The sequence below is a fragment of the Solanum stenotomum genome, chromosome 1, assembly GCF_019186545.1.
Source record: "Solanum stenotomum isolate F172 chromosome 1, ASM1918654v1, whole genome shotgun sequence".
Classification (NCBI taxonomy): domain Eukaryota; kingdom Viridiplantae; phylum Streptophyta; class Magnoliopsida; order Solanales; family Solanaceae; genus Solanum; species Solanum stenotomum.
Genome location: NC_064282.1, coordinates 14,766,325 through 14,782,840, shown reverse-complemented (window position 1 = coordinate 14,782,840; position 16,516 = coordinate 14,766,325). Strand labels below are relative to the sequence as shown.

General features: G+C 32.0%; 2 protein-coding genes across 2 annotated transcripts; both read left to right on the top strand.

Moving 5' to 3' along the window:
- Positions 1-378: 378 nt before the first annotated feature.
- Positions 379-1,731, top strand: LOC125850601 (pathogenesis-related genes transcriptional activator PTI6-like). The gene has a single exon (XM_049530470.1). The coding sequence runs from the start codon at positions 557-559 to the stop codon at positions 1,460-1,462; it is 906 nt and encodes a 301-aa protein (XP_049386427.1). The 5' UTR covers positions 379-556; the 3' UTR covers positions 1,463-1,731.
- Positions 1,732-8,953: 7,222 nt separating this feature from the next.
- Positions 8,954-16,183, top strand: LOC125850510 (mitochondrial carrier protein MTM1-like). Its single transcript, XM_049530371.1, has 10 exons — positions 8,954-9,338; positions 9,707-9,781; positions 10,019-10,144; positions 10,717-10,776; positions 10,918-11,088; positions 11,738-11,837; positions 12,356-12,450; positions 12,534-12,683; positions 14,949-15,007; positions 15,914-16,183. The coding sequence occupies exons 1-10, from the start codon at positions 9,108-9,110 to the stop codon at positions 16,065-16,067; spliced, it is 1,221 nt and encodes a 406-aa protein (XP_049386328.1). The 5' UTR covers positions 8,954-9,107; the 3' UTR covers positions 16,068-16,183.
- Positions 16,184-16,516: the final 333 nt, after the last annotated feature.

The following is a 16,516-nucleotide window of genomic DNA, read 5'->3' as shown; positions in this document are numbered from 1 at the left end:
GGCAAAATTTCAAAGTAAATGTTTCACCAATAACAATAATGTTTTTGCTTTCACCTCGTTATAAGATAATATACTTCTCTTTTTTAAGCAATAAAATAAAGCTCAACATTAAAGCATTCTTTATCTTTACCTCTAAAATACGAATAAGGTCTACAATAGAACGAATATAATACCATCCAATCTCAAAAAAAACATCTTTTATCTCAAACTAAAGTAAGCATAAGGAATAAAGGAAATTACATTATTAATTAGTCAAAGATATTTTTTTCTGGAAAGTAATTAATTATTAAATTAAAAAAGATTAGGATGAAAATTCGAAAAAGATGAGAAAAAATAGTGTGTATAATTTTGACTAATGACTCAAAAGTGAAATCTTCTTCCCATATAATCTCTTTCATTCTGTTCCATATATTTCCCTCTTCTCTCTCTCACTCTCTCTACAACACTCATTGACTAGTCGTTAAACTCATCAAAACTCGTTCTTCCTTTTTTCTCTCTTTAATTTCTCATATAAACTCACTACTTCTTCTTCTTCACTCTCTCCCATGATAAAAAAATGGAAACAAAAACTTCACAAAAAATGAAAGTCCACAAAACTATCACTACTAAGTATGATCAGAACAGGTTGACTCCTAGAATTGTTCGGATTTGTTATACTGATTGTGATGCTACTGATTCTTCAAGCGACGACGATGACGACGAGAGGAATCGAGTGAAAAAATACGTTACAGAGATTAAATTTGAGAAGAGAGTAGCCGCCATAGATGTGAGGAAATCGTTGATTTCGAAAAAGAAGAAGAAGGTGATCGATTTGAAGAGAGATGAGAATGTTAAAAAGTTTCGCGGTGTTAGACAGAGGCCATGGGGAAAATGGTCTGCGGAGATTCGAGATCCGGTGAAAAAGACAAGGGTTTGGTTAGGTACTTTTGAGACGGCTGAAGAAGCTGCTAGGAAATATAATATAGCCGCTATTCAATTGCGCGGAGCTGATGCTATCATTAATTTTATTGAGACGCCTTTGGAAAAGGAAAAGGAAAATATAATCACTTCAGTATCGGATTATGATTCTACAGGGGAATGTGAAAACCTCTGTTCTCCCACCTCAGTTTTGAGGCAGAACAACAATCATAATAATATTAATGATGCTGCTGCGGCTGCGGCTGCGGCTGCGCCTGATGCTAAAATTACCAATCAGGAAATGAATGATGAGAGCAAAAAAATGGAAATCGATCAAAATGGATTTATGTTTGATGATAATTTGCCATTAATGGATCAGAGTTTCCTTAAGGATTTCTTCGATTTTCGGTCACCTTCTCCATTGATGGATGATGTATTATTACCAGGTTTTAGCGATGGAATGGGATTATTACCAGAAGTGTTAAGTATTCATGGAAATAGAATGTTGGATGAAGATTTGGAGACTTGTAAGTGGGCAAATGATTTTTTCCAAGATGTTTGTTGATGATGGCTATGGAGAAACAATCAAAGTAAATATATTATTTTTTACATTTCAAGTTTTTTTTTTTCTAAAAAAAGCTTTCTTTCCAAGAAAATGAAAGGAAAGTTTTTAGTGGAAATTCTTGGTGCATAACTATGATTTTAGTTCAATTTTTTTTCTTCTTTTTGGTCTTCGTAGTAATTTTATGTTTAGTCTTCGTCAATCGTGTCAAAAATAGTAGTGTGTGGTTAAGTTATTTAAGAATCTAGTGGTATTTTTATATGTTATATTATTATTTATAAATCGTTGTTTGTTTGTTTACGTTTTTTTTATGTGAATATTGACCTATGTTAAATTTAATGTTGAACTGGGAAGATCATTGTTGGATCCACCGTTGATACTAAAGTTAATTTTTGACTTAGATTCGGTAAACTAAATATATTAAACGCCAAGTGATGAATTAGGTGAAACGAAATCTCATTATTTATAATTTTGAGATCTTTCGATTCTTTTGGTGTTAATGAATAATAAAAGACTAGTAATAGTATAAAGTCTATTGTGATTGTACCTTTTTTTTGTTTTGTTATGGGCGTGTGGGGTTATATAAGACAACTTTCTAATGATCATATTCATACATGTTCTAAAATTGAACATTTCAAGATGGCGACGATTGAAAATCAAATTTTAATAAGAGATCTTACAAAACAATACGTAAATACATAAGATAATTAGACTTTCTTTGTTGAATTTTTAGTTCCGCCACTGAATTCGAGAATAGTTTATCTAATGAAGACAAACTTCAGATTTTTAAGTTGAAATAATGTAGAGTAAGAGTGTACTTAAATTCTTTTTGTAAATATTGCTAATGAACTTTTTTTCTTTTCTTTTTCTGGTTGCCAATAAAGTTATAAATGTGCCACTTTGTGGACTGTGGTTGAGCCTGTGTTTGGCTTTTTCACTGTAGCACTGTGAACAAATGGTCTCTTGTGCAGCCTTTGTCACCTGCATTTGCAGTTTTTCATGCATTTTTAGGACTTTCTAATTTTGACTTTGACGCCCAATTGCTTCTCTCTTCCTCTTTTGCGTTTCTGTTTTTTTTTTTTTTTTTTTAATTTGTCCTTTTTAAGTTTAAATTTAAAGTAAAAAAATATGAGAAAAATAGATTATTTAGTAAAATACTAGTACTCCATTGTATCCGTACTTTCTTTTACATAAAAATAACTAAGATTCAAAATTAAGAATACTAATATATCTAAAAAGAGTAATTAATTTAAGATATAATTTTTTTAGTTAGAGATAAAAAAATGAGTTTGTTATATGTTATAACAGTAATGAAATATGATTGGAAGTCATATTTAGCTAAGATTGTTTTTGAAAATCCAACTTGTCCTTCACGTTTAGGGGTTTATTTGGTTCCTGCAGCCTGTCCATTACTCTTTAAAGATTATGCCAACAAAGTAATTATGTACAACAATAGTCAATAGCAATACTCAAAATAGCATTATAAGTGAAATACGAACAGAATTAGACATATATAAACTTTATCTTATTTTAGTGAGGTAGAGAAATGATTTTTAATAAAAATAACGATATGAAACTGACAAAAAGATCATTAGATGTATATAACAATCCATACCAATACATGAATTAAACAACTTTTATGAAGTAATTCGTTAAATTTGTAAACATACATAAGGAGGGATACAGAATGCTGATATTAATTAATTGAAAGTTACATATATATTCAACCAAAAATTACAAGCACTAATATAATAATTTTCCAATATTTGAGGGACTAAAATGCTAATTTCCCGAAAAACAAAGATTGAGTTTATATATATGAGGAAAAGGACGTAATATGAGGTTTTTAACTTATTATTGGTCCCACAAAAATCGATTTTCTGGGGCGAATTCAATGAATGCATTGTATAATACACCTAATAAATTCTACTCTAAGTCTCATATTAGTTGTTCATGTTATTTAACATTTTTAAAAAGAATTAAAATTATTAAAAGTTAAATTAATAAAAATATCTTTTTAGATTATAAATATATATTTTTAAGCATGTAAAGCAGACGATTGACAATTAATATGAAATGGAGAAAATATTATACTGTTATGAAAATGATATGGTCAAAATAGTTTTTATTAATCCGTATAGGCCAGCAAATGGGAAACTGCAATAACTTTGCCGTGCGTTGCTTTTATTTCTAGTAGGTCATACACTTTCAAGTCCATTTTACAATTATAAGCATGTTCTGGTAAATTTTCAAAATTGATTTATTTTATGATTAATCATAATTATTGAGTATAATTTCACGAATGAGATGTAGAGAAGATAATTGGTATAACACCTAATTACTATTTTTAAGCGATAGAGATGTTGTTTTCTATAACAATATGTGTTTAGCTTATTATTTGAAAAACTATATCAATATAAGAGCCGTAATTTATCAAGTTAAAATTTGAAAATAACTTTTGTTTTTGGTGAAAATTCCTTTTTATTTTTCATCTTTTGTTATTACTTATTTTATATTTTTAGTAAGTTTTTTCAAACTCCACAACTCTCTAAAATAGCACTCCCAAAACAGAGAAAAAAAAAAAAACTTTTTGACTTCCTAGAATTTTGGCCAAAATAGCCATATTTCCTCTTAGTAATTGCAAGTTATTTTCATGCATATACCATACACTCGTTTCACAAGAGATATGGGTAATTTTTCACATAGAATCATTTTTTTACTTTGAAATTAAAAACTATTTTTTTAAAAAAATTGTTGAAACATGGGTCGATGGCCACTTATTATTGTGTTTAAGTTATATACCGTGCTAGTGTAAAGAATTTTTATATTAATTGTGCAAGTTAGCGGATTATAGGAACCTTTCGAGTAGGGAGCAATTACTGCACAAATTACGTACCTCCTATAATGGCCTCACTTTATTATACTTATTTATTTATATAAAGTATAGTAGTATATCTTTTTCCAGTAATGAGAACGCGTGCATAAAAATAATTCCAAATAAAACGTATACAATTAGTAGTATCAATGTATAATGTCTTGGGTGAGTCCTAATGGTCTATTTAAAAAAAATATTATGTTAATGAACGCTCTTTCTGTCATGTAAACATACTTTACAACCATTATAACTTTAAGCACTAAAGTTTTTAATGATTTTAATATTTGAAAGTAATTATATTTTGACTTTATGCTAATTAAGGAAAATGCAAGAAAATTTTCTTTCTGCTAATTAAGGTAAAAAGACCAATAAAGATGTCTGTCTTTATCAGGTTAAGTCAATAATTCTGTCATACTTAAAAGTACATAAAAGAAAAAAAATGAAACTATTTAACAGCTCTTACACATTATAAGCTGTTTAAAAATAATAGTACAAAGTAAATATCAATTTAAAACATAAGTAAGACTTTATAACGGGTTATTTCCTTGATTTGTTAAAATAGACACGTATAATGAAATATACTTTTTTTACTATAATGATCAAGTAAAATGAAATGGACGGATCGTATTAATTATGTGTGTGCATGTGTAGGGGGCTGTCTGGTCATAAAAATTAGAGTAAATAACGTATGGTTTGAAATGTTTGTCGGTGTCTGAGTTGTGATTCTTGTAGGTTGCTATATGTATACTGTCACAACTGCTATAGCTGTTCTTATTCATACTTCCAATTAAAACTACTGTTTAAAAGCATTAAAGTTGAATGAAAACAGCTGTAGTAAAAATTAAAACTCATCTTTAATTTTACACTGGTCCAAAAGCTAATTATACTGATCGAGAAGCAACCTATAGTGGATGATCAATTTAATGTCATACCAAAATATTTGTATTTTGCTGCTGTAAACAAGCTAGCTAGTGCAGCATGCTACAGATAGTAGATTGGACCCCTCATCATACAAAAGGTTTTTCCAATCACTAAGAAATTTGTGCTATAAAATATAATTTTTCTATTGAGTCAGCTTATTGGAAAAATATATGGCAAAAAATAGATTCTTACTGAAATAATAAAAAACTTTCTAAATCACTACTATTCCCCCTCCACATATTCAATCAAAATATTTGTGAAAATAATCACTTTCAATAAAAATTTAATAGGAAAATAATGATTTTTTAGTAGTGTCACACCTCTAGTTTTGAGAATTTAATTTGTCACGATATAATCTTTTTATATAGTACAAAACTTATGAATCAGTATGGCCAACTTTCGTCTCTATTCAACCAATCGCTCTGACTATTAATGTCATCAATGAAAGGTAACTTTGTTTCATTGATTGAAATCTAAAACAAATGGTAAGTAGTGTGCTATATATAACAAATTAAAGTTAATTGTACTGAGGAGTAAAATTTTCGGCACTAAACATATATACACAAAACTTATTCATTATAATTGTTGAGTTTCCGCATCGGTAGTTGGTTCTTTGGTCAATGATCACCCTATATAATTTTTGCATATTTTTTGTTTTATAATTGAGTTGATTTTAGGTTAAATTAAACCAAACTTACTTCATTTTCTTATCGGTTAAAATAGACTCATTCAATTGATTTATTCGATGTGATCCCAATATTATAATTATTCCAGGTGTAAGTAGATATATATGCGAGGTTATTTTTATAAAATATAAATTTATAGGTCAATTTTTATATTTGAAATTTCCAATCATAATTTTTAAAGAATTATGAAATGTAATTACCATGAAGTCACATATTCAAACGTTAATTTTATCTCACGATTTCATATGAAATGTCTAAAACACCTAGTTATACAGTTAGTGATAGGTGGGTAAAGGAGCCGACACTCCTATAGCCGACAAGTGTAACATAATTATGCGTATTCACACTAATGCATGTTTTGAGGCCCATATATATCTCCCGGACAATATACTTTGGATACTGACATCCCCATATGGGTCATGCCTAATATTTTATTTTAATGTGATATGTGAGCAGAGGGGATAAAATTAGCTAGTAGTAAAAAATATAAGTTTGTCAATTCCTTTTTAAGTTTAAGTTGATTATTGATCTTCTTATTTATTAGATTAGTTCATGATCATTTCATTAAAATTTTGAATTTATTTCTAATTTAAATTAATTTATAAGAAATTTTATGAAAAGTTTTTATTAATACATTTTATTTATTTGATTAGATATTCCGTGATGTAAGTACTAATTTGGCTTTTACTCAGAATTTCATTTTAAAACTTCTCTTTCAAAATGGAGTTATTTATTTGTCAATAATGAAGTCAGAAATTTTATTAAAGGTGCTTAAAATTTAATATATACATATGATTTTTTTTTAACCTATATTTATATAATTTTTTTATATACATAACATAATTTTTTGATGAAGGGTATCCGACTTGCCAGTTGGTGATATAATTTTGCATGCAATATATTGGAAGGTGAATTAATGCATGTGGGGGCAGTCAACAGCTAAGTCGTTGATAAACTGCAAATTAAACTTGTCTGTCAAGGAATATAACACCACATGAAAAAGGAAAATGAAAATAAAAATAAAAGAAAGGCAAACAAAATGATTTAAGTTAAAAACAGCAGATGCAGACCACTCGAGCAACAAAGTACCCTACCTTGCATTAATTCCAAACGGTCACAAAATACCTTAAACAAAACAAGAAAAATATGAAACAAAGAAGCAAAAGCAAAGAGATATTCATACTTTAAATAAAATGATTGATGAGACATTTTACGTTTTTTCTTTTGGTTAAAGGGGACATTTATATATCTATATATTAATTATAAGCATCGTACCAAAAAATATGGTGCGATTTAGTGGCGGAGCCAAGAGTAAATTTTGCTATCAAGAATAGAACACACAATCTCCAACAAATTTTGCAATCCCTTAACCACTACAGTAAATCTTTAACTTATTTCAAGATGTGTCTACACATGTATATATATTTATTAAATTAAATTTTGACCTAGATCCGCCCATAGCACATTATATCCATCAAATCAATAGCATTATCAAAAATAATATCTGAATTACTATTACAAGCCAGAACACAATTTTTCTTATCAAAAGTAATTCCTAATTGTCTGCGATAAAAAAACATCTTTGGTAGACACAAGAGGAAGTGATTCTTTATTTTGCTTTGACATATTGAAGCTAAATTTGTCGTTAAATTAAAGCTAATAGTCTAATACAATGTCCAATTTTATTTAAAAGCAGCGGTACTTCAAATGATATTTATATACACGTACATGGTACGTCATATGAATAATTCTAGGAAAAGTTGTGCACAATAACAAACATTTACGCTATATTAAATGCTATAACTATTGTTTAGGGAAATTTTAAGTAAAAATTAGGCAAATGACATAGTATAAGAAAGAAATTACTTCCTTTCCCTACTCTTTCATTAATTACCAAAAATCCTTTTTTTAGTGTTTTTCGGATACATAATATAGCAGTGTGGATACTTAATATAGCAGCGCATATACTTTTATTAATAACGGGCGGATACTTAAATTATTAAGTTGTTAGCAACACAGATACTTAATTAACGGGCGGATGCATAATATAGCAGTGCGGATACTTTAATTAATAACGGACGGATACTTAAATTATTAAGTTGTTAGCAGCACAGATACTTAATTAACGGGCGGATGCATAATATAGCATCGCGGATACTTTAATTAATAACGGGCGGATACTTAAACTAATAAAGTATACGGTTAAGTTGAATTGGGGGAAAATAAGGGATTTTTGTATTTTAATGAAAGAGTAGGGAAATATTGAGAATAGGTAAAGAAGTGTTGTGTATTTAAGTAATTTTTCCAAATTTTAATTTGCAGTTACAGTTTTACCCAATTTTGCTATTAGCATAATTTGTATAATTTGTTAGATTTGTATAAATTCAGAATTGTATAATTCGATTTCTAATTGTATAAATCCAGAATTTTTATATGTTTACCCTAGCTATTTGTATACGTTTTATGAAAAATTCATAATAAATTACCCTGTTTGTATATTGACAAACGAAATATACAAACGAAGTTCTGAAATTTTTTTAAATGTATAAATACAAAATTTGTATATACTTACCATATTTGTATATTTTGCTTGTCAATATACAAACAAGCAAAAATATATGATTGTAGCCTCCATAGCAAACGAAACTATAGCTATAAAACACAATTATTGAAACTATAGCTATAGAACCTTATTATATCTATTATATTTGTTAATTATTAAATTTTGTCAATTTACTCATACTCAATATTTATACAAATTTATTATTTTTTTAATAAAATATTATAGTTAATAAATAATATTGCACATTATCACTTGAGTTTCCTTTTACATAGCATAATCCATACATTAATAAGATCTTATATAAATTTATTATACCACAAAATTACAAAATCTTTTTTTTCCTTAAAAACATATGATAAAACTAGTAATATACATTTTCCCCAAATAATTGGGAATAGTAAGATTCCGTTTGTACAAACAGCCGCCATTCTTGTTTGGTTGGCGCCCTTTTGTCCACGCCACGAATTCATTTTGCTTCTCAATTCAGTTTTTCCATGCAAATATTAATTACAAAAATAATAATAAATCATATTTTCCATCTCGAAGAATCGCAAAAAAACCCTAGAAATTTGCATTAATTTTAATACGCAAAAACGAAAATTGATGGTTGGATCATCATCGACAAAACAAGGGTTGTCTTCATGGATTGGGGCAGCTACTGCAACAAGAACCACCGTTGAATTTGACAAAAACGGTGCCGTTTCTGGTGGGGACTCGCCTTCACATTCCGGCAACTTTACAGATGTCAATTTGGGATTCGGAGAAGGGGCAATTTCCGCCGCCGGTGCTGCTGTTCTCTCCGCCATACTCGTCAACCCTCTTGATGTTGCCAAGGTTACTTTTCCCCCTTTTAATTATTTATCCTTAATAAATTAAACCCATATTGTTCTTTGAATCAAATTGGGATATTGAGGAGTGGTGTTTGATTGATTGCTTGATATGTAAGCATTTAAACTAAACCCCTATACTATTTTGGTTTATTGTAAGGATTTTTATTTGTATTTATTTATGTGTTCAACTGATCACATTGCTAAACTTAATGCTTAAACACGGATTAATGCAGAGGATAATCTGTTGAGCACCTTATAAGATTAAAACTGTTAATCTTGAGTTGATAATGTTTGAGGATTATTTAATTCCTTGTCATTTCACTTCTCTCAGGTTGTTTACATTTTAATGACATCTTTTTCCCTGTTTTGCAGACAAGGTTGCAAGCTCAGGCTGCTGGTGTACCTTATGACAGCCTGTGTAATTTGGGACATCTTAATTCTAATACAGTAGGTTCCCAACATTTAACTACCAATTTTTCGTTTTGCTTACTTTTCATGCGGCTTCAACCTGTTAAACCCTGAGGCGAAAATGATGTTTTGATTGTGGAAGCTATATGTGTTTCATGTTCTATCCGAGATCTTGTGCACGAGATGTTTTCAGTTTTACCTACATTATCAATCTAAAGTTGCAAGGACCAAGTTAAGTTCTTCAGCATATAATTTTGGCCCTGCTATCTTGTTTAGGTGCTGACAGGTGTGAAGTACAACTCCTCAGGCACTCGTGCTGTTCTTGGTGCTGAACCAACATGTTCTCCAGATAGTTTTCGATATAAAGGAACGCTTGATGTCTTTTATAAAGTAATACGTCAGGTTAGTTACTTTCTGTGGGAAGTAATGTAGTTCTGTCTCTCTGATGTAGTTTGAGATCTTCTGCTTTGGAAATGCGAGTGTTTATCTGAAATGCACTCAATGCTATGAATACTATAACATGAACATTCATCATGAAATAGTCATGTAAGAAAGTCTTGAGGATGATTTTTGTAGTCAGGCTGCAAAAATATTTCAAATTGAAAATTCTAGTTCCTTTTTCTTGAGCATGAGAGACAACTCTCTTCTCATTATGAACATCTATGAATTTTATATGTGGTGGTCATGTAAAAGATGATAATTCTGTAAATAGAGTGACCTTTGCTTGGGTTTACTGTCAGTCTGTCACTACCTTCTTCCCCCCTCCCCTCTCAAAAAAAAGTTGAGTGTTGATGTTATAGGTTGGAAGCTGATATGAATGTCATAGTTGTTGTGAAGTTATGCAGTATTATCAGATCAACAAAGAAAAGAAATAAAAACCATTGAGCCTGCAAAGTAGGGAGTTTCTGCATTTCATTGGCTCTGTGAAAGTAAAGTCAACTGTGTCATCTATTTAACCCAGGTAACTTGTACAGGAAGGATTTACCAGACTGTGGAGAGGCACTAATGCAAGTCTAACATTGGCAATCCCTTCTGTAAGTCTCAATTTAGAAATGCATTTGTTTTTTCAGTTTTATCTGGTTATTAAATATTGAAGCATGCAGTTATGTGCAATTGTTTTATCAGCTGTTCTGTTTCGTAATAGTTCTTACTAAGTGTTTCGTTCCCTTTTGTAGGTGGCGATATATTTGCCTCTTTATGACATTTTCCGCAACTCTGTGGAAGAGTATACATTACGTAATATACCAATTGCTACACCATATGTCCCCTTGGTAGCAGGATCCTTAGCACGTTCCATTGCTTGCATCACTTGCTATCCAGTTGAGCTTGCAAGAACACGTATGCAGGTAAATCTGACTATCTTCTTGATGCAGATCGACATTACACCATTGCTTAGTACTGCTAAAGGAATTTCTTGTTGCTAGGAGATGTTTGAGTATTACAGTTGATCTCGTAGGTAGAACTATAGATGAATATGTAAATTCTACATTTTCCAGATGTGTAAATATTTGAATTCACATTCATCAGATCAAAGTACATCACATATTTTGGGTATGCGTCTATATGCCCCAGGAGATAATAACCTTTTTCCAGTTTTTTAAAAATGTTTTCCTGGATAACGGTTTAAATTCTTTCTAGATGTTTCTTAGCTCTCGGTGTTGTGAATTAGTGGCTAGGTATGGTTAAAGCTAAAAGGTGAAGATAGAAATCTTGTTCCAGTTCCACTGTTGGGACAGTTAAGGGCTGTTCTTTAAAGGGTTGTCACATTGGTAGTTTAAAATGTTAAGTTTCTTGTTATTGATGTTTGTCTTTATCATTGTTATATCCAGGGTGCTTGGAATTTACTAGATATTGTTAATTTACTTTTCAGAGAGAGCAGCACCACCTCGTTAGGTGTTTGGGTTTATCATGTTATGATGTTATCTATGTTTCGGACAATATCTGTCTTACTTTTCTGCTAAATTTTACTTCTTCCTATGACTTCATTTGTGATAGGCCTTCAAAGACACAAAAAATGGTGTGAAGCCCCCAGGAGTGTGGAAGACGTTAGTTGGGGTCGTTTCTCCAGTCAATAGTGTAAACAGCTATCAAAATTGTAAATACTTCTTCATCAACCTTACTTTAGTTGGCTGCACATAGTTATGTTGTACTGCTGTCTTATGTTCTTTCAGACACAAGGTTGAGCTTTTGTCTCTTCCTTGGTATTCCCATTGAAGTGCAGGATTTCCTTGTAAAATAATTATTTAAAAGACCTCATTTCTTTGTAATTTATGGGGAAATTGAACATACCAAAAATGCTTCAGTGAGGATGTTTTCTCCGAGTTATCTTGTCCTTGTTTGATTTTTGCTTAGAAATACTAGATCCTTCCAAATTAGCTTACTTCTGGCAAAGGAAATACAGGTTAAATCCCATCATAATTAACTAACTGTTCTCTAGTATTACTTGCTAGAGACACAGAATGAATCTGCTAAAAGTGTTACTAACAGCATATGGCATAGGCATTCAATTTCTTTGAGTAATCCATTATGGAAGTTTTAGTGCTCCAGATCTTGTGCCTTTTGATTTTAATGCTATGCTAACACATTGTGGTTTATTACTTTCCCACCAACTAGCAATGCAAACCTACCGCCTCCTCTGGACCGGTCTGGGGGCACAACTAGCTCGTGATGTTCCTTTCTCTGCAATTTGCTGGTCTACTCTTGAGCCAGTAAGTGCTTATAGCCCATAACTTCGTCCTATTCCTTCACCCACACTGTTTAATTTAATAGAACTCTTGCTACTTTTGTGAAGGTTAGGAGGAAGCTACTAGGCATGGTGGGAGATGAAGCAAGTGCGACGACTGTCTTTGGTGCAAACTTCTCTGCTGGATTTGTTGCAGGAATTCTTGCAGCTTCTGCTACATGTCCCTTAGATGTTGCAAGAACTAGGAGACAAATAGAGGTTGGTCTTCTCCCATTTTTATTCACCTAAACAATTCCTACAAGAAACAACTAACAGAAAAGAGATTATCCATTGTGAAAGTTTTCTTGGATCACATGAGTAGTTGGACCTCTTAGTAATTTACTGATGTCAAATACTGAATATTGAGAAATTTCTGCTTGATAGTGCACACACCTAAATAAATTTCTCCTAGTTTGGCTGTGGAGTGTGAGTGCATAATTCTTGCTTTCCTGGATCCAATAACAAATTGTGCTTAACCTCAATCAGTTGATAAGTTTTGGGTTGGATCAAACATGTTTTTGAAGTGAAAATGATCATGTAGTACTTTTTGCCTTAGGCATTGGTTTACATTGATGAAACCTCTAGTTGGGAACTATATCAAATACAAAGAACTTCTGTTTGCTCAGTGCAGTTAAATACAAAGAACTTTTCTTCGAGAAAAATGTAAGTGCTATAAATGCAGCACAAATTGTGCTTGAATATTTACAAAAAGATCCAGTTTCACATCAAATCAGCATGGAGTCAAATATGTCTAACCGAGTGTCTGCATCATTAATCAGATTCTCTTTACACCAAAAAGAAAACAAAAGTATACAGTTGTTCTTTATCGTTTCAATAGAGCTAGCTGTATCTTTAAAGCATCATGCATTTCTCTCTTTCCAAATAGTAGCTTGGATAGTTCTCCACCATCGTCCATTTGTTGTTCTTTTGACAACTCCCTTCTATACCACCTTCTCATCAAATCAAATGTTTCTTCAGGCATTGTCCATTGTTATCCGAGCTTATTCGGAAATAAGTTCCATAGTTGTAAAACAATAGGGCAGTGCAAAAACAATGGTTGATGGTTTCTGAATTTTTCCCACAAAGATGGAACCTATTACAGAGCTGCAAACCTCTGTCCTGTGTCAACATGCTTTTATGGCAACTAGCCACACAAAGCAAGCCACTGTCAATGGTGACTTTTATCTCCATATGTTCCTCCAAGGCCATGAGTTAGTACTCTGAGGATGAACAACTAAAAACTTACAATAAGAGTTAACTACAAAGAACTCTTCTAATGTCACATTTGGAAGTAGATGATTTGTTTCCAGGCACCAAATCATGAGCTCTTTGGTTCAACTCGCAGAATTACTTGTTGAGTTCACAATCTCTCCCCAAATATGCATTTCTTTTTGATCTACCATTTATTCTGTCACATAATTCTAGATAATCCAGTATTCTAATGCTTCCCAGTAGGGGATGACTTGCGATTCCATCATTCTGTTCAAGGAAAAGTAAGTATGAGCAAAATGAAAAGGTATTTCTGTGGTGATGTAGTTCTAAACTTAACACAGAAAGTTAAGAACATCAAATTTCGTGGCGAATGAGTTTGTCAACACTCATTTTACTGAAAAGATATTTCTGTGTCCTGGTGGTGCTGATATGCTTTTAACTTCTCAACCCAGATTTCTAGTTACTCCCAACCTTTTGTTTCCGTTGTTTGTTGATATGGCAGTCTGTTTGATGAGTTTGATATGGACGTATTAGCTTACAACTTATTTGGATGGTTGTTACCTATTGTATTGTATAATTCAATTGTTATTTTGATTGGTACTTAAAATTTATTTGTTTGGTATTGTTAAATTCATTGTTACATAATGACGAATGTAACGAGTGATTTGGTGTGATCGCGTTGTAACCTTATTTCTTTTCCTCATTTTGTCTTTGCTTATTATTTAATAATTGTATTTTATTTTTACCCTATCTTTTTTTATAATAAACTCTACCCCGTATCCTACTTTTCTTTAGGTTTATCCTTAAGATTACTGTGATGCATGGCATTATGTGACGATGGAAAACGATATAATCTATCCAAACATTGTATTCATCAAACCAATATAGTACTATATAATACGATGCATTATAAAACAATATTTAACCACAATCCAAACAAGCTGTAAGAGTTTCCACTGGAATTGGACATGGGACAAGGCTACAGCTTTCGAGAACCTGATTGTCTGTTATTTTTATTAACTTAAAGAAGCATGGTGGATGTGGAGAAGTAGACTATAATCTTGACAATCATGAGTCAAGTTAGTATTTTGCGGTGAATCCTCCATTAAGTAGTTTTGCATTATGATTTGGAACGTCAATTCTCTAGAATGACTTTACTTCTCATTTTTTTCACTTCAAGCCCCATGAACTTTCTTGCTTTGGAAACACTAGTTATTATTATTTCCCTCTTTTTTGTTGTTGTTTTAATGAAATTTTAATTTGTCATGTCAGAATGATCCTGAACGAGCACTGAGGATGACCACAAGACAAACATTGGTTGAGATATGGAGGTACTTGACTTCATTTTATTTCTTAATTTTCGGCTGCAACCCCGTCTCCCCTTCCTGCCCCCTATCTTTTTCAGATACTGCAATATGTTTTGATCTAGTTGAGTAAAGATATACAGTAGCTCAGTGATGAGCTCTCATGAGTTGATTGATTTATTTTGGTTTTCACAAACTAATCCTTTTCTTTAGTGTGCCAATTGCCGATTAGATAGTTTTTTTTCTCTTCCAATTAAGTACGATAAGATAGATGTATGGATGATGTATTCTTTTTGGAAGGGGTATGAGGGGAAGAAAATTGAGGATGGAATGTTTGTAGGAGCCTCGATTCCTAAGAGATGATTTCGCTCGAAGTGTTTGAGGTCCCGTTAAGTAATGACTTTACCGATAAAACACTTCGCCATTTACTCCCAGAAACAGATCCAGCGGAGACGAAGTAGCTCCTTGTCTTCCTTGCTTTCCATTTGAGAATGATGAATCCAATTGATCAACTGGATGTTCTGGAGTATCTGTTTCGTCATCTTGTCTGTCTCGATTTATTCTTTTATTGTAAGACAGTGATTCATTCATGCTGCTGAGAAAATAATTCTATTTTATCTGGGTGCTTAATAGGTTCTAAATGAATAAAAATAATGCATAGCGCAGATACACACATTTGTTCCATTTGATAAAAAAAAGCCAAAATAAGTGATTTTAGCCCTTATAGAAAGTAAACTGATTCTCGAACTCCTTTCACACTTGGCCATTTCTAGCAAAGTCTAAAGTACAAGATGGACCTTGGAATACCCTTGTGTCTCCCTGAAATCAGCATCTTGCTATTTGTTCAAACTAAGTGTTTAAAAAGTTTGTAGACCATTTTCTTATAGTTCTTTGGTGCTGTGTCCTGTGCTAATTATTGTTCTCATGAACCAGGGATGGGGGATTTAAGGGGTTCTTCGCTGGAGTTGGCCCTCGAGTTGCCCGAGCTGGACCTTCAGTTGGGATTGTTGTTTCCTTCTACGAGGTGGTAAAATATTGTTTGAGCCATAGGCATATGCATCGGCAGAGCGAAGGTGCTGATCTATAGCATTGTGATCTATCTTCCAAACCAATGAGGCTAGTGATACTAGCATAATTTCTACCAATAAGAAGCTGAAGATCTAATGGATGATATTCGATGAAATGTAATCTCCTGAAGACCCGACAGTTGCAGCAATTTGGCTCATCACAGGGTACTTCCTTCTTGGCCAATTTTGCCAGCGAGGCTAATCAAGCTAGTGGAGAAGTTTCTCTAGTGATGACGCTGTATGTCTGATTAATAAATAGGCAGCCAGTTATGCCTTTGTAAATTCAAAACCATTGTCCTACGACAGTAACTATTGTCGTACATACAGATTCATAAAAAGAATAAAGCAACTGTACTGTACTCTTTGTGTATTTCAGAAACTTGAGACAGTAAACACAATAAACTAGGAATATGTGTTGAGTGGAAGTAGGATATAAAATCAGTCGTAGGAAATTTCCTGGAGGGAGAAT

What these genes read in the sequence shown, in the direction of transcription:
- LOC125850601 (XM_049530470.1), top strand. Translation starts at nt 557, where the DNA reads ATGGAAACAAAAACTTCACAAAAAATGAAAGTCCACAAAACTATCACT.
- LOC125850510 (XM_049530371.1), top strand. Translation starts at nt 9,108, where the DNA reads ATGGTTGGATCATCATCGACAAAACAAGGGTTGTCTTCATGGATTGGG. An exon ending in TAACATTGGCAATCCCTTCT is followed by an intron (nt 10,777 to 10,917) that starts GTAAGTCTCAAT and finishes TCCCTTTTGTAG; the next exon opens with GTGGCGATATATTTGCCTCT. An exon ending in ACATTGGTTGAGATATGGAG is followed by an intron (nt 15,008 to 15,913) that starts GTACTTGACTTC and finishes CTCATGAACCAG; the next exon opens with GGATGGGGGATTTAAGGGGT.